At 43.0% G+C, this 24,802-nt stretch overlaps 1 protein-coding gene across 2 annotated transcripts in view; it reads left to right on the forward strand.

Annotated features, from left to right (window-relative positions):
- ILRUN (inflammation and lipid regulator with UBA-like and NBR1-like domains) overlaps positions 1–24,802 on the forward strand; it is a 65,263-nt gene that overhangs the window by 7,197 nt on the left and 33,264 nt on the right. The window contains exons 2-4 of one of the 2 annotated variants that reach the window (XM_089677561.1): positions 15,873–16,027; positions 22,850–23,047; positions 23,413–23,699. In XM_089677561.1, the coding sequence (XP_089533687.1) occupies positions 15,873–16,027; positions 22,850–23,047; positions 23,413–23,699 (640 nt within the window). Of the gene's footprint in view, positions 1–15,872; positions 16,028–22,849; positions 23,048–23,412; positions 23,772–24,802 lie in introns of those variants that run through there. The other variant, XM_089677559.1, reaches the window with a different exon arrangement.

Consider the following 24,802-nt stretch of genomic DNA (forward strand, 5'->3'; position numbering starts at 1 on the left):
AGTATAACTGTTTCTAAAAATTACCTCTGTGCAGTATAATTTTCTTGTACAACTTTCCTTTAGATTTTACTAAAACCATATAACATGAGGGCAAACCTAAACACTTTCTATTTTTTACAGTCAGGCCCTTGCACTACACAGTTGAAGGAAAAAGGAAATTGAATAAGAAAATTGTATAATGTATGGCCAACCTAAGTGAATTTTATCTGGTACCTACCGAACCAACAAAATTCGTTTTGTAGGTGGCACTATCAGCACCATTCTGCAGGAGCCAGGCAGAAAATTGTCAGCTGAACAGTGGCTGCATGCAATCGGATGCAGCTGTTGCTTGGGTATTCTGATATATTCCAGTTATGGCTGTCAGAACACAATAGCCAACACCGTTCTTCGTGTGTGAATGGACACACAGAGCAGCAGCTCGGGAGCCCCCATAGCAAGCTGTTTGCTTGGTATTTCAGTTCAGCAGAAGCGCTATAGAAAAGTAGGAGCTCTGTTAATTACTGGAAGTATTACCAGTAATTAACCATTTGCCGCCCACCCTATGGCCGAATGGCGGCCAGCAAATGTCATCAGCGTTCCGGGTGGACGCCATATGGCGTCCCCCCACACATGCGCAGATTGCGCTCCTGCAGAGCCGCGCTGTGGCGCGATCTGTCACCGGACATGTACCTCGGACACGGCCGCTGACAGATCTGAGTATCGGCCCCCGTTGCCGGTACCATGTGACCTGCTGTGACCAATCACAGCAGGTCACATGACAGTTGTATACAATGGATAGCTTCATTCATGTCATCCATTGTATACTAGTGTCTAGCTGTGAATGGTCACAGCTAATCACATGCACATGTCATGTGATTAGCTGTGGCCAAATCACAGCTAAGCACAAAAAAAAAAAACCCCTGAATGAATCGATGTCATTCAGGTAAATGCTTGCTTATAGCAAAGTAATTCTTTGCTATAAGCAAATTGTGTAAAAGAAAATACTACTTTCGTCATAGTGAAATATGAAAAAAAAATCTTAAAAAAAATTTAATACAAAATAATAAAAAAAAAGAAAAAAAAATATATATTTTTTTTTCATACTGTCACCAGTCAGTGTCCCTGATCACCGCCATGCCAGTTATATGATGATGCTGTACTGCACTGGTGACAATATATAAAAAAAAAATAGTGAAACTAATTTAGTTAATTTGTTCATTTTTCGAAAATTTATGACAAAAAAAATACAACTTCAAAAACTTGCCATGCCTCTTATGAAGTACGTCGGACTGTCTACTTTGCAAAAAGGGGTCATTTGGGGGATATTTGTACTGTTCTGACATTCTTGGACCTCAAGATATTAGATTGGCTGTCAGTACTTCAGGATTGATCAATATTCAGATCTATACCATAGTTTGAACTCTATAACTTTCCTACAAACTAAAAAATACATCCTAATTTGGGTTATTTTCACCAAAGACATGTAGCAGAATACATCTCGACCTAAATTTAAGAAGAACAATTATTTATTTGCAAACTTTTATAACAGAAACAAAGAAAAACGTGTGTGGTTTTTTTTCAAAATTTGTTTGGTCTTTTTTTGTTAATTTAGCAAAAAATAAAAACCCCAGCAGTGATTAAATACCACCAAAAGAAAGCTCTATTTGTGTGAAGAAAAGGATAAAATTTTAGTTTGGGTACAATGTTGTATGACCGCGCAATTGTCATTAAAAGTGTGAGAGTGCTGAAAACTGGCCTGGGCAGGAAGGTGTAAAATTGCCCGGTATTGAATTGGTTAACACAATGTTGCTCATCTGAATCTGCCACACAATCCTGCGCAATGTCCTTTTGTCTCTTTCTGTCAGTTGACCATGGCGACTGTGCATATGCTTCTCAGACGATGTTTTCCTGGAAAATGTATATACCGTCATAGCCTTTGATACTGTACCTCGGGACATTGCAAATAGACTGGCAAATTCATTCACAGTGGCACCAGCTAAGCGGGCACCAAAATGTTGCCCTCTTTGAAGTTCAGTAAGCTCTGACATGGCTCTATATCACTAGCAGCGCATGCAGTGAATGTCGACAGTGAGGCTTCCCACCTGTTAGCGAAGTGTCTCATCACATAGCGGAAGCAAAAGAATGTTACATCATTTCCACTTTCAACGCAAAACATGTCGTCGCTTTCACCTCTGCAAATCATGTGGTGTTTCCATATATTGTCTAACCCCTGTATATAAACTAGTGGTGCACCGAAATGGATGTTCTGGTACCAAGACCGAAAATTCAGGATGCACTTGGCCGAAAACTGAAATGGACAGTTTTTTAAAATTAATATATTTTTCAAATGTAATTTTTTTGAAAAAAATACAGTTTAATAATTAAAAAAAAAAAAAACCATCTACCCCAATTTTTTGTAATATATGAAAGATGATGTTACGCCGCGTAAATAGATACCCAGCATATCATGCTTTAAAATTGCGCACGCTTGTGGAATGGCGTTAAACTATGGTACTTAAAAAATCTCCAAGGGTGACGCTTTGCAAATTTCTACAGGTTACCAGTGTACAGTTACAGAGGAGGTCTAGTGCAAGAATTATTGCTCTTACTCTGACGTTCGTGGTGATACCTCACGTGTGGTTTTAACACTGTTTACCACTACTTGCAAGGACGGGGGCACTTTAAGCTTTTTTTTAAATGTACCGTATTTTTCGCTCCATAAGACGCACCTGGGTTTAGAGGCGAAAAACAAAAAGAAATATTCTGAACCAATTGACTGCAGACATAGTACAGGGAATGACCGGAGACTGCGGACACAGTACAGGAGATGACCGGAGACTGCGGACACAGTACAGGAGATGACCGGAGACTGCGGACACAGTACAGGAGATGACCGGAGACTGCGGACACAGTACAGGAGATGACCGGAGACTGCGGACACAGTACAGGAGATGACCGGAGACTGCGGACACAGTACAGGAGATGACCGGAGACTGCGGACACAGTACAGGAGATGACCGGAGACTGCGGACACAGTACAGGAGATGACCGGAGACTGCGGACACAGTACAGGAGATGACCGGAGACTGCGGACACAGTACAGGAGATGACCGGAGACTGCGGACACAGTACAGGAGATGACCGGAGACTGCGGACACAGTACAGGAGATGACCGGAGACTGCGGACACAGTACAGGAGATGACCGGAGACTGCGGACACAGTACAGGAGATGACCGGAGACTGCGGACACAGTACAGGAGATGACCGGAGACTGCGGACACAGTACAGGAGATGACCGGAGACTGCGGACACAGTACAGGAGATGACCGGAGACTGCGGACACAGTACAGGAGATGACCGGAGACTGCGGACACAGTACAGGGAAAATACCAGGGACACAGTACAGGGAATGACCAGAGGCTGCGGACAGTGCAGGGAATGACCAGAGGCTGCGGACAGTGCAGGGAATGACCAGAGACTGCGGACAGTGCAGGGAATGACCAGAGACTGCGGACAGTGCAGGGAATGACCAGAGACTGCGGACAGTGCAGGGAATGACCAGAGACTGCGGACAGTGCAGGGAATGACCAGAGACTGCGGACAGTGCAGGGAATGACCAGAGACTGCGGACAGTGCAGGGAATGACCAGAGACTGCGGACAGTGCAGGGAATGACCAGAGACTGCGGACAGTGCAGGGAATGACCAGAGACTGCGGACAGTGCAGGGAATGACCAGAGACTGCGGACAGTGCAGGGAATGACCAGAGACTGCGGACAGTGCAGGGAATGACCAGAGACTGCGGACAGTATAGGGGATGACCAGAGACTGCTGACCTTTGGGGAGGGAGGGGGAGCGGGTACCTGAATTTGACAGGTACCCGCTCCCACTTCCGCGGCGTTGTCTTTCCCTCTTCTAACCGCGCCGGCTTCTGTGACAGCCGGGTGCCCACTGCGCATGCGCGAGAAGCGCTGCGCTTTGTGAATGGCCCGGCGCCTTCTGGGACCTGTCATGTGTCCCAGAAAACACTGGACCATTCACAAAGCGCAGCGCATGCTCACTGGGCACCCGGCTGTCAGAGAAGCCAGCGCGGGAAGACTGTGCAGCGCTGGAGCGAGGAACAGGTAAGGCCTTGCAGGAGAGAACAGCTGAGCGGCCGGCACGGTATTCTGACTTGGTGGCGGCAGAAATACTGGACCGGCCGCTTTATATTCGCTCCATAAGACGCACTGACGTTTTCCCCCCTTTTTTGGGGGGAAAAAAGTGCGTCTTATGGAGCGAAAAATACGGTATTTATTTATTTTTTACATTGTCCCTTTTAATAAAAAATATTTAATCACTTTTATTCCTATCACAAGGAATGCATGCATCCCTTGTGATAGAAATAAGTAGTGACAGGTCCTCTTTATGGAGAGATATGGTGTCAATAAGACCCCCACATCTCTCCTCTACAATTTAAAGCATCAAAAAAAGCATTGATCTAGTGCTTTAAAAAAATAAAAGTGGCCTTGTTTACTGGAAGTGACATCGCTCCGGTTCTCCAAGGGAATAGAGATGAGTGGAGGCCATGTTTCCTTCACTTATCTCTATGCCCAGCGCTGGGATCATTCGGTGGTTTGTCGGGTAAGGCTGAAAACTACTGAGCGGTGCAGGCAGCAGCAGACGGGGCGATTTTCGGCACCAGTATCGGTGCTTACTTTCATATCGGCTAATGGCCAATACGGGTGTTTTCAACGTTTTGGCCACTGAAATTTCAGCGCATCCCTAATAAGCAAGCTGTCAATTGCGAGTCCACCAAGACTGACATTTAACAGTTAAAAGGGAAATCATATGTCAAAAGGCAAATGCTGTGTGCCTTCATTACTTTCATCTTGCGTTTATACTTCTGGCTGGTTTCACACCTCTGCAATGTGGTAATGTGCATTGCATTAAGTCAGCTCATTCATCTTCAATGGGCTGCCACACACCTCCAGTGTGCTCACCAGAGCTTATCCTTTTTGTAGCAGCACAGTGCACCACCCCACTGCGAATGGTAGTGCTTTACCACACATTGCAATGCAGCTTATTGCTTTAGTTTGTTGGGGTGCCATTCAAAATGAATACCACCACAAAGTATGCATTGTGCAGGAACGTGCATTGCAACAATAGACAGGTGTAAAGCTGGCTTCTGCATTTCATCAGAGAACATTCATAGGTGCAGTTAAAGGCAAAACTTTTTTTTTTTTTGGACACCGGTTAGGTTTTTATTGCTGTCTGTGCTAGCTCATCTTGAAGCCCTCTTAACTCTGGCAATCCTCCTTCATTTACTGATTGTGTTGATGATTAGCTAAATAACATTTGCATGGGTGGCCTGTTTTTCTTGTATGTTACCTTGACCCTGTGAATCATTGTACTTTGAATCAAACAGATTGGTTTCAGCCAAGTTAGTTTTTCAGTTTCGTTTGATACACAAGTAAGGGTTTTAGGGCTCTATTGACTAACCACTTGCTGATCACAATACGCAAATACACATTGCAGTTTGCAAGTGGTACACAGGGGTTGTGGCTGAAGCTATCAGCCATATCCCCGATATTTTTTCTTCACCAGCCTTCTCTCTTTCAGAAAAAAAGCAATCTAAGCAGCTGATCTGCCGCTGGATTGCTTTTAGAAGCAGCGGGAGGAGACGCCTTCTACCGCTTGCCAGTGTTTCCCGGGCTTGCCGTTCTGTCAAACTCAGGATCTGATCCAGCGGCTGCTGGACACAGAAGTGAGGGAAGACCAGATTGTCTTTCCTCGCCTTTATGATCTAGGAGGACTGTAGTGATGTCACTTCCAGTCTGAGCCGGATGTGGGCAATTGTTTTTAAAGATAGAGGAGATATTTGGGGTCTTGTAGACCCCAGATAGCTCCATAAAGAGAATCTGTCATCCTTTTTTCTATTATGAGGGATGTTTACATTCCTTGTAAAGGAATAAAAGTGATAAAAAAAAATTAAAGGGACAGTGTAAAAAATTGTGTGCAGAAGCGAACACAGACTTTGCACATGCATATGTAAATGGTGTTCGCACCACAGCTATCGCTGTGAACGTTAGAGCGAGTGCAGTAATTCTAATGCTAGACCTCCTCTGTAACTTTAAACCGGTAACCTGTAAATACATTTTAAACATCACCTATGGAGATTTTTAAGCAGTTTGTTGCCATTCCATGAAAGTGCGCGATTTTAAAGCGTGACATGTTTGGTATCTACTCAGCGTAACATCATCTTTCATATTTTACAAAAGAACTGGAGTATATATTGTGTGTGTGTGTGTGTGTTTTTATTCATTATGTAAGTGTATTTTTTTTCTCCTCCCCGTCTTTCAGGACAGCACCTTGAGAGACCTCAGCTCCTCCCCACCTGAGGAAACACTTCCACCCAAAATAAAGATACGGCCTGCCCACTCCGACCTCCGTATTGGTGTTTTCTCAGGTGGAGACACAAATTTGGAAGCCCTTCCAGGGGTGGTCAGAGGATCGAGCAGTGCCTGAAAGACAAGGAGGGGGCATACAGATCAAGTGCAGTCTGTTCGAGGCTCCCCTCTTTGCAGAAGAGGGGACTGTCCCCCCCTCGGTGGGGAAGGGGGGGTGTCCCTTACCTGCATCTTCTCTCTGTCCCGACCCCACCAAGGGAAGTCTGGGGTGCCAGACGCCCGTGCCTCTGTGTCTAGGGGGACAGTGGGAGGAGTACCGCCACCCCATTGACTGCTGGCAATGGAGCCTGGGTCGGATGACGGGGGACAGCACTTCCAGCAGAAGGGCGGGACTTCTCCCAGGACGCAGCTTCCGGCCGGATCCCTAGGAATCGTGAGCTGGAGTTCTGCCATGTGGAGGGCTGCATCCTGCAGAAGCAGGCGATGCAGCACTTGGGGCAGACCACCACCTAGAGCATATCCGGAGCGGAGGCACCGGGACCAGGCGATGCCAGCTGCAGGTAGGCGGCTCAGAGGAGCCTTGTGTCTCTACCTGTTGGGACCCTAGCTCCAGGGGGTGTCCTCAGCCCTCCGGGTGGTTGGAGAGGCTAGAGGGGGGTGAGAGGGCTTAGGTAGTAATCTCCCACGCCATGCCAGGAGGAGGAGAGGGGCGGTCAGCAGTCCTTGTGGTAATGGGACCCTGGTTCTCTTTACATATTACAGGTAAAGGCTTGTGAGAAGCCCAAGCCGCACCACGGGGCTAAAATGAAGTGCCCCTCATGCAAGGTAACACTCAAGGACTACTGGACGAAGGTGCTGTGTGAGTCCTGTATCGAGGGCCTGATCAGGGATGAAGTTCCTTCTCATGGGGACCTGGTTAAGTCAATTAGGGTGCTGACGACTATCTTTGATTCCTTTTAAGTCTCTTGTCCAGAATTTAGCTCCGCCCTAGACACGGACCGCACCCCCCCCCCCCCACTCCCAACAGATGGGGGTCTTCCTCCCACAGTGTAAAGCAGAATCCTCCAGCCCCTTTATCCTAGGCATAGTGAGGAGGGGGTACCGCCTGGAATTTCGGAGGCCGCCGCCACAGAGCTTATTCGTGACGGAGCTCCCGAGATCTGCAGAGAAAGTGTCAGCTCTACTCTCTTCTTTGCAGGAGTTGGAAGAGCAGAGGGTCTTTGTCAGGGTCCCCGCCGCAGAGATCAGCAGGGGGTTCTATTCAAACGTCTTTGTCATCAGAAACATACAGGCTGATTCTGAACCTCAAGCCCTTCAAATACAAAAAATTCCGGATGGATTTGATCTTCTCTCTCTGGTCTCTTCCCCCCCCCCCCCCCAACTGCTTTCTGGCTTCAATAGACCTAAGGGATGCTTACTTGCATGTTCCTGTTGCGGAGACTTTTAAAAAATTCCCACAATTGTCAATTCAGGGCCCCAGGGAAATACTTCATCTGCACTTCTGAGCCCTGCCCTTTGGACTTTCCTCCTCGCCCAGGATTTTCACAAAGATCATGGCTGAGGCCCTGGTGTCTCTTTGTCCAGGTAGGCTACCAGCGAGACTCCCCTTAGATGATCTCCTATTGTTTGCGGACTCGGAGGAACAGCTGTCGCGGGACATAACCTTGGTTATGAGACACCTGGAAAATATGGGCTGGCTAGTAAACCTAGCCTATTCCAGTTTGGTCCCAGCCCAAAGGATGGTTCACCTGGGCTACGAACTGGATTTCACCCTTTAGAAAATCTTTCTGCCCCCGGAGAAGATCCTGAAGGGAAATCAGGCAGTTGCTAGGGAACCAGGCTGTGTCCCTGAGGGAATCCATGTCAGTATTGGGCCTAGTAACCTTGTCCTTTCCGGTGGTACAATGGGCAGGTTTGCACTTGCTGCCCTTCCAGCTGTTCATTTTGGATGACTGGGATTGCCGGCAGGCGTCCTTAGACTCCTTGCTACAGAGAACCCTTTGGTGGTGGATGAGGTAAGCCAATCTGTCCCAGGGGCCTTACCCATCTCCAGGGAAATTGCAATGGACGCGAGTGCCAGGGGTTGGAGAGCGCACCTAGGGGAGTTCGTAGCACAGGGTTCTTGGCTACCAGAAAAGAGGAACAGGTCCTCAAACTGGAAAGAACTCAAGGTGGTGTCGCAGGCCCTTGTGGCCTTCCGGGAGCAGCTACGGGGCCAGCATGTGCAGATCCTCTCAGACAACTTCTCCGTCCTGGCATATGTCAACCAGCAGGGTGGGACTTTATAGCAGGATTCTGTGGTCCCTGGCCTCAGAGTTGCTCTCCTGGACGGAGACAAAAGCTTCCTTATCCGCCGTCCACCTGAAGAGATCTGAACCAGGTGGCAGACTCTCTCAGCAGAAGGCGGCTGAGGAAATCAGAATGGGTGCTCAATGGCGAGGTCTACCAAGCCAAGGGAGTGGGGGTCTCCATCCATAGACCTGTTTGCGTCGGGCCAAAACACCAAAGTTCCGGTTTTCTTCTAACTGGTGGGACAGGGTGTTGGCAGTGGATGCACTAGCACAGCGGTGGGACTTTCCTCTGTGTTACGCCTTCCCCCCAGTCTCCTTACTGCCAGCATTTCTGAGGAAATTCAGATCTGAGCGAACTTCCCTAATCCTAATAGCCCTGCATTGGCCCTGACGAGCTTGGTTTTCGACCCTGGCGGCCCTAGAAGTCCATCCTCCTTGGATATTGCCTTGCCGAAGGGACTTGCTTTCTCAGGGTCCGGTCCTGTTTCCCCAGGTAGACAGATGGAGCCTATCGGCCTGGTTTCTGAGGATCAGCTGCTGAAGAGCAAGGGGTTTTCAGATAGGGTAGTATCCACTCTCCTAAATAGTAGGAAGGAGGAGACCCGTTCTATCTTCCTTAAGGTCTGGAAGCTTTTAACAAATGGTGTGCTCAGACTTCCTTGGAAACATATAGCTTAGTTTCAGTCCTGGAATTTTTGCAGGCGGGGCCGACATGGGGCTAGCAGGAAGTACACTGAAGGGCTAAGTGTCGTCTCTTAGTGTTTTTGTAGCGTTTTAGCCAGAAGAGAGAAGAGCTGGCGTCAAGATTCTTCAAATCCTTGACCAGACAGAGACGTGTAAGAGACCCTTTCCAAAGTGGAACCTGACGAGGGTACTTAATGTGCTGACAGGCCCCCCGTTTGCACCTCTGGATTCAGGCTCCCTCAAGACGGTATTCCTTGTAGCGGTTACGACAGCAAGGAGAGTTAGCAAATTGGATGCCCTGTCAATCAGGGCCCCTTTCCTCCAAATTTTTGCGGATAGGGTGACGTTTAGGGCATACCCGACCTTTTTACCCAAGATAGCCTCTAGATTTCATTGAGGCCAAGAAATTACTTTACTTTCATTTTTTTCCAACCCCTTGTATGACCATGAAGGGAAATTTCACACCTTTGATGTTAGAAGATGTGTTCTCCTTTATTTAGATAGGACTAAAGGGATCCGGAAGTCGGATTCCCTCTTTTGTTTCCTTTTCAGGAGCAAGTAAGGGCTGTAAAGCCTCCAGGTGCACTCTAGCTAGATGGCTGAGACTGGCAATTAGACAGGCGTATCTAACCGAGGGTCTGGAAGTCCCTGAGGGCATTGTGGAGCACTCCACCCGGGCCATGGCGGTCACGTACACTGAGCTAGCTGGTTCAACCCCGGGACAGATCTGTAGGGCTGCTACTTGGTCCAATTACAGCACCTTCGTTAAACATTACCTGGTCTAGTCTCGGTAGAAGAGCAGGCCTTCGGACGCAAGGTTCTACAAGTGGTGGTCCCGCGATAGGGGTGAGTGCTTGCATAACCTCTCGAGATGCTGTCATGAAAGACTGGGAGGGGAAAAAGCAAAGTTACACTTGCGGAAGCGCCTTTTCCATGAGTCTTTCAGGACAGCGCCCACCCTCTGTAGCATTTGGTTATAAGATACGGTTTTGTTTTTTTTTGTCTTGTATTGTGACCCCCCCCAGGTGACCGGAGGTACTAGATTGTGAACTGAGGTCGCAGTGGGGAGGCCGTATCTTTATTTTGGTGGAGGTGTTTCCTCAGGTGGGGAGGAGCCGAGGTCGCTGGAGGTGCTGTCCTGAAAGACACCTGGAAAAGGTGTTACCGTAAGTGTAACTTTGCTATCCCCCACAAAAAAAAATTGCATTTGAAAAACCGCTGAGCAAATACCGGGTAACATACAAATTGCAACAATCACCATTTTATTCTCTAGGGTCTCTGCTACAAAAAAATATATAATGTTTGGGGGTTCTAAGTAATTTTCTAGCAGCAAATATTGATTTTTACTAAACAAAAAGTGCCAGAAAAGGTCTGGTCTTCAAATGGCTAATAGATAAATACTGCATGACTGTTTGCATTGAAATGACTTATGCAGCATTTACCAACAGTAGTAATCTCACAAAAAATAAGTTGCGTAACAAATATGTTAAATATTTTTTGAATAATTTTTTCAGGTTTTTTTTTTTCTTCTTTTACAAGCTAAGAGTGCTTTCACATTGCCATGTTGTGGTTTGGCAACAGCGTAGTGTACAGTTTTCATGCAAGTTAACCATGCTTTCAAACAGTCTTCAATTAGATCAGGCTCTTTTGGTGCGCTTTTTTTTTTTTTTTAAAAGCTCACCAAAAGTCCTAAGAAAACAGCACACAAAAACCACAGGTAGACTGGGGTGCACCTGCACCATGCAAGTTTGAAATCACCCTAACACTGTACCAGAGGATAATAGTTCTGTAAATTATTGCTCACACAAATATTGTGAAGCTAGAAAAACATTCTAGTGAGCGTTCATTCGCAGAACAATCTCCTTCTAGTGAAGATTTCCACACTGGTTGATTGTATACTTTCAACTTCCTGTCCAGTGCAGAATTCCCCTCATTGTTTTTTTTTCTATATTACTAAAATATTGACTGTATCATGGGATAAATAACAAATGTGTTTTGGGTTTTTTTTTCTTTGATTATTTATCTAATTTTGTTTTTTGTGGCCTTCTGTATCTTTTTTTTTTTTTTTTTTTTTTTTTTTTTTTTTTTTTTTTTTTTTACTATTTATTTGGCAAACTGGTATTTGTATCTAATCTAAATATTTAAAAACATGAGTTCATGTTCATTACACTTCAGCCAGGCATAGGCAGTTTGAACCAACCAAAATTCAAAGTAAAAAAGTAAACGTTACTAAAATACAACATGCGTTATTTTATCAAGTCATGCGGTATTTTAGTAGTGATAACCATGTGTTAATGTTTCAGCTGTCAGCAGGGTTTCCCACTGACCGCTGAATGTAAAAGAATTGCCGGCAACTAAAAAAAATAATTTAAATAACAGTGTGGGGTCCCCTCTCCCTTCCATACCAAGCCCTTCGGGTCTGGTATGGATTTTGAGGGGAACTCCCATGCCAAAGGTAAAATAAAAATGGTGTGGGGGGTCCCCCACAAAATTCATACCAGACCCTTATCCGAGCATGCAGCCTGGCAGGTCAGGAAAGGGGGGGGGGGGGTGAGCGAGCACCCCCTCCCCTCCTGAACTATACCAGGCCACGTGCCCTCAATATGGGGGGGGGGTGCTTTAGGGCCCTGTTTCCAGTGGGTCTAACACGCTTGTAGCTCTCCAGATCACTGTGCATGGACTGTGCGTGGCCCCTCAATTCCAAACATAGTGGTATGCCATAGACCGGACAATAAGTGAAAGAAACCCAGGGAATGATTTGATCTTCCAAATACTGGACCATAAAGAAAGGCAGACAGCTTCTATAGTATAAAACTTTTTTTTTAATTTTGAAGCTCCTGATGACATCACGATGATGAAATGCGTTGGACGGGGATAACTTGCGTCACTTCCAGATTCCAGGTTTGGATGTGGAACGCAAGCCTTTCAGTTTTAGTGCTCATTTTATTTCTTCAAATGTAAGTGTTTTCAGCACTTCAAATATTTTTTTTAATAAAGGTTTTACACTATAGAAGCCTTCCTCCTTTGTTTATGGCATTCCCTGGGTTTCTTTCACTTATGGTCCGGTCTATGGCATACCACTATGTTTGGAATTGAGAAGCCACGCACAGTCCATGCGCAGTGATCTGGAGAGCTACAACAAACATGTTAGACCCACTGGGAACAAGGGTCCAGCTTTGCAGTGAGTGTAGTGTCAAAAGGGGAGCATGTGTGGAGCACACGTTTTTCATAATCACCTACAGCACATTGGAGCATATATATATATATGGACACTTTCGTCCATTGAGATTTATGTCACATTTTTTTCATGTAATTCATGGGGGGAGGTGTTTTGCAGTATTCTTTTGTTGTATATAGAGTATTATGCACTATTTATGCATGTATGTTGGTACACAAGGGAGGTGTATTATAGTTTCATGTTTACTGTGCTAATTTGGAATTTTTTCATAGGGGGTAGGTGATTTGCAGTATTCCATTTGCTTTTCATCATATAAGTATGTGCACTATTTGTTACAATCTAACGTATATGAATGGTGGTACATGGGGGAGGTGTATTACAGTAACCAACCTCAGGTACCACTCGCATATTCACTTCACATAATATCCACAGTCTTGGATTTTTTTTTTCTTTCTTAAAGAGGGAGGTGGTTTGTAGATCCATTTTTTCCATTTTCTTTTTTTTGCATGGTTTGCATATTCAGTGTGTCCCACTTGGCTTTTTGAGCAGGTGGAGGGTTGATAGGATTTGCCTAGGCATTTTCCTCCTCCATGTATTTACCTTCACAGGAATAGATAGGGAGGTGTTGTATAGCACAGAGTGCACTTCATGTCATAAATACTTATCACATAGCACATTTATTTCACTATATAGAAGGAACAGCGCTAACTAATATTTTTTCATTTAAATATGTAATTGAGTGCCATGCCTGTGACATTTGAGAAAACGACCTTTGAAACATACAAAAATGTCTCATATGGTACTATCCTATTCAAACAGGCAAATAAATACAGAATATAAATTTTCAACAATATACTTTAGCTCATACTTTATTTTGACTACTTATGACTTTTATAAATTATTTGTGCTGTATTGTATCTGTTACCACAATTTCAACAAGTATCACCATCTCGGTTTAACTTTTGTCCTTTTTAATAAGCTTCTCCACTCCAATTATGTTTTAAACTTGCAGTCTGTACAGTTTTCATACTGCACAGATATCTGACACAGATGTGCATCCACACTGGTTTTCTCTTTCTGTATGTTGTATATGTCCATATAATTAGTCCTGTTATGTAATGAAGTTCTGCAGTAGCACCATCTACTACAGTAATTAGTAGCTTCCACAGTGATTGCTTAGATATGGGACATGCATATTTACAGTGCCTTAAAGTACTCATACCCCTTGGAAATTTCCACATTTTGTCATGTTACAACCAAAAATGCAAATGTATTTTATTGGGATCTTATGTGATAGGCCAACAGAAAGTGGCACATAATGGTGGAGTGGAAGTAAAATAAATGGTTTTCAAATTTTTTTTACAAATATCTGAAAAATGAGGCATGCATTTGTATTCAGCCCCCTTTACTCTGATACCCCTAACTAAAATCTAGTTGAACCAATTGCCTTCAGATGTCACCCAATTAGTAAATAGAGTCCACCTGTGTTTAATCTCAGTATAAATACAGCTGTTCTTTGAAGCCCTCAGAGCTTTGTTAGAGAACATCCGTGAACAAACAGCATCATGAGAGCCAAGGAACACACCAGACAGGTCAGGAATAAAGTTGTGGAGACGTTTAAAGCAGGGTTAGGTTCTAAATATCCCAAGCTTTGAACATCTCATGGAGCACTGTTGGATCCATCATCTGAAAATGGAAAGAGTATGGCACACAACTGCAAACCTACCCAGACATGGCTGTCCACCTACACTGACAGGCTGCGCAAGGAGAGCATTAGTTAGAGAAGCAGCCAAGAGGCCCATGGTAACTCTGAAGGAGCTGCAGAGCTCCACTGCTCAGGTAGGAGAATCTGTCCACAGGACAACCATTAGTTGTGCACTCCATAAATTTGGCTTTTATGGAAGAATGGCAAAAAGAAGTTCAGTTTGCAAGAAACCACATGGGGGACAAAGCAAACATGTGGAAGAAGGTGCTCTGGTCAGATGAGACCAGAATTGAACTTTTTGGCCTAAAAGCAAAACGCTGTGTGTGGCAGGAAAATAACACTGCACATCACCCTGAACACACCATCCCTACAGTGAAACGTGGTGGCAGCATCATGTTGTGGGGATGCTTTTCTTCAGCAGGTACAGGGAATCTGGTCAGAGTTGATGGGAAGATGATTGGAGCCAAATACAGGGCAATCTTAGAAGAAATCCTGTTAGGGTCTGAAAAAGATTTGAGACTGGGGCGGAGATTCACCTTCCAGCAGGACAACGACCCTAAACATACTACAATGGAGTGGTTTAGATCAAAGCATATTCATGTGTTAGAATGGCCCAGTCAAAGTTCCAGACCTAAATGCAATTGAGAATCTGTGGCAAGACTTGAAAATTGCTGTTAATGGACGCTCTCCATCAGATCTGATACAGCTTGAGCTATTGTGCAAAAATGTTACTCACTAGATGTGCAAAGCTGGTAGAGACATACCCAAACAGACTTGCAGCTTTAATTGCAAGGAAAGGTGGTTCTACAAAGTATTGACTCGGGGGCTGAATACAAATGCACGCCACACTTTTCAGATATTTATTTGTACAAAAAATTTTTAAAACCAATTATCATGTTCTTTCCACTTCACACTTTTGTGTTTGGTCTATCACATAAAATCCCAATAAAATACATTTATGTTTTTGGTTGTAACATGACACAATGTGGAGTATGGGGTATGAATACTTTTTTCAAGGCACTGTACATTAGATTGTGTCTATGGTTAAAAGAAAAAAATCCTACTTGCCTAATCATACCTAGAGTTCAGCTTCTTAACTTTGTGGTTGAACTGAAAGGCAATTGAGAAAATGAGGGAAGACGATAAAAATAGGAGAGCTGTAGATGTCAGATTTTTTCCATGCCACTGTCAAGCTTATTCCTTTTTATAATCACAATATGCAACCTGATCTCTTATAAGACAAAAGCAAGCAGTTTTAATTAAAACGAGTGTGAGTTTTTAATGTAGCAGAGAAACCCAGGCATATTTGAAGAGAATTTTGTGTACTTTTCTTTTCCTCTACCTTGTGGGCAATGCCCTGAAATTTGTTTCTTGGGCGACTCGAGTAACTCTGGTAACACCTCCAGCGGCAATTAAGGTGTTGGAACTATATGGAGTTTTGCATTGGGTTGTTTGTTTGCTGTGAACAGTATTTCATTGTTCTGATATTCCTGTTGTGCTCTTTAACCATTACTCGCCAGTGTATCAAGCTATTTTTTTTTCACGTCCTTACTTGTACACAATTGTTTAATTTTTTTGTTCATTATGATTTAATAACTGCATTTTCTTTTCGAAAAATAATGATGTATGTTTTTTTGTATCTTTTAGGAATTTACAGGCAGCAATCGGGGCATATTATGACTTTGAGAGTCCAAATGTCAATATCCCTTGCATGTCTTTTGTAGAAGATGTAACTATTGGTGAAGGCGAGTCTGTTCCTCCAGAAACACAGTTTACCAAAACTTGGAGGGTTCAAAACACAGGTTAGAATATGATTATTTGCCAAAAGTCATGTGATTTTTTTTTTTTTTTTTTTTCTTTTTCAAACATGGATACCACTTATTAAGATTGTGAAAATATCCAGGTTGTGCATAAATTGGCACTTTCTGCTAGTAGATAATCTATTAGTACTTCCCAGTTAAAGCATTGCTAGTCAAGCATCAAAGAGCATTTAAATACAAAAATAAAAAATGTAATATATCGTTGTTGGCTGTATTAGTTTTCTTAAGGCTTTTCCCCCTTTATTTTCATTGTTTGATCCTGCTAGTACCGCCATTCTTTTCCTGTGGTGACCGTGCTACCTTCTCTTGCTGCAGTTATGGAGGAGTGATGTTGTTATTCTTGGACAGGAAGTACACGTGCATCTCATTAAATTAGAATATCATCAAAAAGTTAATTTTATTTCAGTGATCCAATTCAAAAAGTGAAACTCGTATATTATATAGATTCATTACACACCGAGTGATCTATTTCCAGCATTTTTCTTTTAATTTTGATGATAATAGCTTACAGCTTGTGAAAACCCAAAATTCAGTATCTCAGAAAATTTAGAATATTACATAAGACCAATAAAAAAAAAAAAAAAGATTTTTAATACAGAAAAGTTTGTTTACGGAAAAGTATGTCCATGTACATTATAGTATAGACTCAGTACTTGGTTAGGGCTCATTTTGCATAAATTACTGCATCAATGCAGCATGTCATAGAGGTGATCAGCCTGTGGCAGTGCTGAAGTGTTATGGAAGCCCAGGTTGCTTTGATAGCGGCCTTCAGCTTGTCTGCATTGTTGGGTCTGGTGTCTCATCTTCCTCTTGACAATACCCCACAGATTCTCTATGGTGTTTAGGTCAGGCGAGTTTGCTGGCACAATGATACCATGATCATTAAACTAGGTATTGGTACTTTTGGCAGTGTGGACAGGTGCCAAGTACTGCTGGAAAATGAAATCAGTATCTCCATAAGGCTGGTCAACAGAAGGAAGAAAGCAAGCATGAAGTGCTCTAGAATTTCCTAGTAGAGGGCTGCGCTGACTTTGGACTTGATAAAACACAGTGGACCAACACCAGCAGATAACATGGCTATCCAAATCATTGCTAACTGTGGAAACTTCACACTGGACCTCATGAAACTTGGATTCTGTGCCTCTTCACTCTTCCTCCAGACTCTGGGACCTTGATTTCCAAATTAAATTGAAAATTTACTTTCATCTGAAAAGGACTTTGGACCACTTAGCAACAGTCCAGTCACTTTTCTCCTTAGTCCATGTAAGACGTTTCTGTTGTTGTCCCTGGTTCAGGAGTGGCTTGACACATGGAATGCGAAAGTTGTAGTCCATGTCCTGGATACGTCTGTGTCTGTTGGCTCTTGAAGCACTGACACCAGCCGTAGTCCACTCCTTGTGAATCTCCCCAAAATTCTTGAATGGTCTTTGCTTCACAATCCTCTCAAGGCTGCAGTTATCCCTGTTACTTGTGCACCTTTTTTCTACCACATTTTTCCTTCCACTCAGCATTCCATTAATATGCTTGGATACAGCACTCTGTGAACAGCCAGCCTCTTTAGCAATGACCTTTTATGACTTGCCCTCCTTGTGGAGTGTGTCAGTGACTGTCAAGTCAGCAGTCTTCCCCATGATTGTGTAACCTACTGAACCAGACTGAGAGACCATTTAAAGACTCAGGAAACCTTTACAGGTGATTTGAGTTAATTAGCTGATTAGAGTATAACACCTTGAGACTACAGTATTAAACTTTTTCACAATATTCTAATTTTCTGAGATACTGAATTTTGGGTTTTCAGCAGCTGTAAGCCATCATCATCAAAATAAAAAGAGAAATGCTTAAATTATATTACTTTTGTGTGTAATGAATCTACATAATATAAGTTTCACTTTTTGCATTGAATTACTGAAATTAAGTGGTGTGTTTTTTTTTGTTTTTTTTTTGTTTTATCTTATTGAGATGCACCTGTATGTTAGGATTATGGATTATTCATTTAATTTCATCTCATCTTCATTATATAGAACAGATGTGCCAATATGGGGATAACTGCAGTAATGACTGTATGAGTTGAAAGAGTTCACCTGAGTAGACATTTCCTTTTTGCTTACTGTGTTCACTGTGTGACAGCGTTGTATTAGTTTTCATGTGTTTCATGGGTTTTTGTTTTTTTGTTTTTCAACAGCAACACCACCACAGTAGCTCTTGGTTTGTGTTGTTGATTTTGACTTGAATAAACAAGTTTCCGTAATATTAAGCTTAGAAGATGGTGAAGTTGTTTTTTAATAATTCCCCCACACCTCCCTGAGTACAGCCCAGCTGGGATAATTCTTGGCTTCCTTCCTAATTCAGTGATCTTGCCTCCAATATGGTCTCATCTGGCTCCTTTTAACACCTCATATGCATACCACAGTCCCTTTAATTCCTGTAGGTAAGCTGTACTTCAACGGGCTGGTGGAGGCCGCAATGAGTACAGCTACCCATAAGGAATAAATTTGGCTGAGGCACAGTATGAAGAGATGCTGGTAAGGGTCATGTTGATGAAAAGACCAATGGGTCAGAGAGGAAGATAAGTTTTATTCTAGGTGTGCAGAACTTTTACTAAAGTTGTCTTTTAATGTAAGGACTTATTAAAAATGTTTATATATACCCTTTTATCATATATTGCATCAATATATTAGGATATAGGCATAGTACATTTTTTTTTTTTATATATGAAAAAAGTCAAAGGGGTCTGAATACTTTATGAATGCACTATATAGATAGATAGAGATAGATAGAGATAGATAGAATGCATATATAGTGCATTCATAAAGTATTCAGACCCCTTTCACTTTTTTCAATTATGTTGCAGCTTTGCAGAGTTGTTTACATGCATTTTTTTTCATTAATCTGCACTCAATACCCCATAATGACAAAGTGGAAATAGAATTTTAGAAATGTTTGCAAATTTATGAAAAAGAAAAAAACAGAAGTATCACATTGGAATAAGTATTCAGAGCCTTTGCATCAACACTTGAAATGTAGCTCAGGTGCCACCCATTTTCTCTTGATTGTTGCTGAGATGTTTTTAAACCTTGATTAGAGTCCACGTGTGGTAGATTAAATTGGTTGGACATGATTTGGAAAGGCACACACCTCTATAAAAGGCCTTACAGCTGATAATGCATACTGTATCAAAACAAAAGCCATGAGGTCAAAGGAACTTCCTGCAGAGCTTAGATACAGGATAATTGCAAAGCACAGATCTAGAGAAGGCTACAAAAAATTCTGCTGCACTGAAGGTTCCCAAGAGCATAGTTGCCTATATAATTCTTAAATGGAAGAAGTTTGGCACAATCAGGACTCTTCCAAGAGCTGGTCACCCGGCCAAACTGAGCAATCAGGAGAGAAGAGCCTTGTTAAGAGAGGTGACCAAGAACCTGATGGTCACTCTGACTGAGCTCCAAAGATCCTGTGTGGAGATGGGACAAAGTTCCAAAAGAACAACCATCACTACAGCCCTCCACCGATCTGAACTTTATGGCAGAGTAGCTAGCAGAAAGCCTCTCCTCACATGAACAGATGAAAGCCCGCTTGGAGTTTGCAAAAAAGCACCCGAAGGACTCTCCAACTGTGAGGAACAAAATTCTCTGGTCTGATGAAACCGAGATTGAACTGTTTGACCTCAATTCTAAACATTATGAAGGATCCAAGCACTGCTCATCGCGTGCCCAATACCATTCCAACAGTGAAGCATGGTGGTGGCAGCATCATGCTTTTAGGAGGGTTGTTTTTTTGTTTTTTTTTCCTTCTCAGCAGCTGGGACTAGGAATGTAGTCATGGTTGAGGGAAAGCTGAATGGAGCTAAGTACAGTGATATCCTCAATGAAAACCTGTTCCACTGTGCTCAGGACTTCAGACTGAGCCAAAGTTTCACCTTCCAATATGATGACAATCACACAGGCAAGACAACACAGGAGTGGCTTAGGGACAACTCTTGGAATGGCTCAGCCAGGGCCCTGACTCATACCCTAATGAACCTCTCTGGAGAGATCTGAAAATGGCTGTCCTCTACAGTCCCCATCCAACCTGACTGATCTTGAGAGGATTTGCAAAGAAAGAAGAATGGCTGAAAATCCCCCAATCCAGTGTGCAACGCTTGTCGCGTCATACCCAAATAGACTCCAGGCTGTAATTGCTGCCAAAGCTGCTTCAACAAAGTATTGGGTAAAGGGTCTAAATACTTAAAGCATAAGTTCACCTTTTAGTAAAAAATAATAAATGCAGGTAAAAAAAATGTTTTTTATTTGCTGTAGCCTGTAAAGCATTGGACCGGTGTCATGCAGGTTTCCTGTAGATCTGTCATTATACAGCGGGTAAAATAAGTATTGAAAGGTCACCATTTTTCTCAAATATATTTCTAAAGGTGCTATTGACATCAAACCACAGATTGGTAACAACCCATGCAATCCATACATACAAAGAAACCAAAACAAATAAGTTCAGAAATTAAGTTTTATGTGTTATAAAATGGAATGACAAAGGGAAAAACACCTTCTCTATGGAGAAACTAGCCACATGCATTGCTCAGGTGTGATTTTTGGCCCATTCTTCAACACAGACTTCAAATCTAAAAGGTTCCGTGGGCCTCTTCTATGATCTCTAATCTTTAGTTCTTTCCATAGATTTTAAGTCAAGTGATTGGCTGGGCCATTCTAGCAGCTTTATTTTCTTTCCTTGAAACCAATTGAGACTTTCCTTGACTTTGTGTTTGGGATCATTGCCTTGCTGAAATGCCAACCCTCGTTTCATCTTCATCCTAGATGGCAGCAGATTTTTATTAAGAATGGCTTGGTACATTTTTCTATTCATCCTTCCTTTAATCATCTGATGTTTGCCTGTACCGTATGCTGAAAAACCGCTCCACACCATGATGTTCCCACCTCCAAACTTCACTGTTTGTATAGTGTTTTTGAGATGGTGTGCCATTTGATCCAAACATGTTGTGTATTATGGCATACAAAGAGTTCAATTTTGGACTCTTCTGACCAGACCATATTCTCCCAGGATTTCACAGGCTTGTCTATATGTTGTGCTGCAAACGTTGAACAGAGCTCCACCCAAAAGGAGAAGTTCCACTTTAGGGCTTCGTTCCCTGGTCCCCATTAAGGATTGACACCTTTGGGGAGTGGGGGCACCCAAATTTGACAGGTACCCACTCCCACTTCCTCATACCCCCATGACACATGACAGATTCCATAAGAATATGGGACCATTCACAAAGTGCATTGCTACTCGTGCATGCGCAGTGGGCACCCGGCTGTGAAGCCGCAAACTGTCACTGCCGGGTGCCCACTCTGAAGATGCCGTCGCCGAGGAGACGGGATGGTTGGTCGGTCGACCCAGCTGGTGTGAGGACACCGTGGGATCGAGGGACAGGTGAGTGTCTGTTTTTTTTTTTAAAAGTCAGCAGCTACAGTTTTTCTAGCTGCTGACTTTGGTTTTTTTTTAATTCCAACTGGACCTCCGCTTTAAACGAGATTCAACATGCTTTTTCTTCAGCAAAGGAGTCTTGTATGGTGAGCGTGAGTACAGACCATGGCGGATGAGTGCATTACTTATTGTTGTCTTTGAAACAATTGTACCTGCTAATTCCAGGTCTTTCTGAAGCTTTCCACAAGTAGTCCTTTGGCTCTTGGACAACGTTTCTGACAACTCTTTTCACTAACTCTGTCAAATCTTGCGAGGAGCGCCTGGTCATCTCCGGATTATGGTGAAATGATGTTTTTTCCACTTTAGAATTATGGCCCTAACAGTGCTCACTGGAACATTCAGAAGTTTAATCCTGTAACCAATGCCATCAGCATGTTTTGAAACAATAAGGTTGCAAACGTATTGAGAGAACTCTCTTTGCTTTTTGTTTGACACCTTCAGTGGCCATCAATTGAGACTGAACAAGCTGATATTAATTTGTACTGACAAGGGGCAGGATTGCTTTCTAATTACTGATAGATTTCAGCTGGTGTCTTGGCTTTCTTAATTTGCTCAATACTTTTTCCTTGTGCCACTCCATTTTTTTTACACTTAACTTAATTTCTGAACTTTTGTTTTGCTTTCATTGCATGTATGGATTGCATGGGATGTTACCGACGTGGTGAAAATTTCACGTCAATAGCACCTTTAGAAATATATTTACTAAAAAAAAATGGTGGCGTGTGTGTGCATACACACCATTATTTTTCTTAGTAAATATATTTCTAAAGATGCTATTGACGTGAAATTTTCACCACGTCAATAACATCCCATGCGATCCAATTAATATCAGGATGAGCCTCGATGGGCCACACTGTCTTCCCCTTCTTCTATTTTCATTTTTTTAGTACCTGGAATGAGCTCAAGCGTTTGAGTATTTATCTAGTCCAAGTTTGTTATTCTGTTTCCATATTGGGCAGTGTTTGAAACCTAGTGAGGGAGATTTTTTTGCTGACTTGTGTACAATTACAAAATAATAACAGAAGTCCAGACAAAAAAAATAAAAATGAATAGCCCGTTTAAAAGTAAAACCAATTTTCAACTTCAGTTCAGAGATTTCCCCCGCAGTACTTTTTTTCTTCTTGTTGGCATATAATTGGAATGGCTCTTTGTACTGTTTTGTCCTCAATATAGGGTCTGCAAGAGGCTGATATTGGGTCAAATTCAGGTACTTGCACTAATTGTGTTTAAAAAAAATAAATAAATAAATTTTGATGGCTTATTCATAATTAATTCTATATCTGCTTAGAATTTGGCTTTAAGTTTTTTTTCTTTTTTTTTTTTCCCTCCTAGGATCTGAAGCATGGCCGCCAGGTGTATGTCTGCGGTATGTGGGAGGTGATCAGTTTGGCCATGTGAATATGGTGTTGGTCCGTTCTTTAGACACACAGGAAATGACAGATGTCAGTGTGCCAATGTGCAGCCCTAATCAGCCTGGCATGTACCAGGGTCAGTGGAGAATGTGTACTGCTACTGGCTTGTATTTTGGAGGTGAGAAATATTTTCTTCATGTTTTCTTTATCCTATTCATTCCAACACACCTTAAAGCAAAACACTACCTGAAATTAAAAATGTTGTAGGTGATATTTATTGGGAACAGGCATCAATTTAAATTTTTGTTTTTGTTAGAGTTTCACTTTGAAGAGCCGAAACTGACATTACTTTTGCAATTTCTAAACTTTGCTACTCATCCTGCGTCCTGTCAGTCCAGGTTGTAAGTGTGGCTTTCTGATATAAAATTAGGAGCTTCCTAAAATAGATTACCATGAAGGCTGCTACATTTATTTTTTTACTAGCTTATGAATGAGTTATTTTGGACTTCTTTTAGACTTTCCCATCTTTTGTATTCCTTTCAGATGTCATCTGGGTTATTCTGAGCGTGGAAGCTGGTGGCCTCTTGGGTGTAACTCAGCAGCTCTCTTCCTTTGACACGGAGTTCAACACTCAGCCTCATCGCAGTGTAAGTGGCGACTACAACCCCTTCGCATCACCACAGAAGAATCGTTCCCCAGAAGGGGAGAACATGGGCACCTGGCCTGAAACAGAGACTCCTGAAAGAGAACAGAATGGACTATCTCAGACCTCTGTAAATATATGTGCAACAGATCGTCCAGCAAGCCGTTCTGTAGCAACGTATAGAGAGGTGAGGTGCTGTAGTCTGCCACTGGAAAATAGAGCATTTAAAAGCTCTCCTATATGAAAGTGAAAAAGTATACAGTGAAAAACATACTGGCATTGACAGTCTGATTGCCAGAGTTTTACTGTAGGCAAGGATACAGTGTTAAAGTACATTTGCAATCAAATTTGATAAAACCCATGTTATTTGATTGTGCTTCAGTCCTGGAAATTTCAGAAAAGAGCATGTGAGGTTTGGTTGTTTTTTTACCTTCATGCATTCTGTGCATGAAGGTAAAACAACCTTCTGGGTGCAGCATCCACTCCCCCCCCCCCCCCCCCCCCCAGAAACCCTGGCTTATAGATACCTCAGAACCATCTAGATTCAGCAATGTGCATGGGAGCAGTGGCCCTCTGGGGTCTCTCTCTCCTCCATTGGCTCACACAGCAGCAAGAGTTATTGGCTCCTGCTGCTTTCAATCACAGCCAGTGAGCCAATTGAGAGATAGCAGGGGGTAGGGCAGAGCCGCAGTCATGTGTGTCTCGGGAGCGAGCCTGCTCAGGTACCCCCATAGCAAGAGGCTTGTTATTGGGGGCACTCAGCAGGGGGGAGGAGCCAGGACCATTGGCGGGGACTCAAAGGGTAGAGGACCAAGGCTGCTGTATACAAAACCATTGCAGAGAGTGGGTAAGTATAACATGTTTGGTTTCATTTATTTAAGTCTTTCTTTTAGAATCACTCAAAGTCATTAGTGGACCTTTTTAGAAGTAGTTTGGCGCTAAAGATAACCTTAGAGCTCCAGCGCTATTATGTTCACTTTCATTTCCATGTAGATTGCCCTAGGTAACGCCCTCATGGAATGTTGAGCCGCCACGATTAGAAGAACTGAAATCAAGCAAATGAAAGGGGTGGGCCAGGGACAGTCAGGCTAGGGAGGAAAGGACAGCTTCTAATGCTCACTGTGTACAGTAAAATCAAAGTAAGCCATTTCAGTACAGAAGAGTAGGAAAACTGGAAGCTCTGACAATGCCCACATGTGATGCAGTGTCTCCATAATTGAAAGAACTGAAATGAAATAAATAAACGGGCAAGTCAGGGACAGTAAGGCTAGTGAAGGAAGGACTAAATGC

The sequence above is a fragment of the Staurois parvus genome, unplaced genomic scaffold (genome assembly GCF_062004578.1).
Source record: "Staurois parvus isolate SC_StPar_1 unplaced genomic scaffold, SC_StPar_1.0 ptg000188l, whole genome shotgun sequence".
Lineage (NCBI taxonomy): Eukaryota > Metazoa > Chordata > Amphibia > Anura > Ranidae > Staurois > Staurois parvus.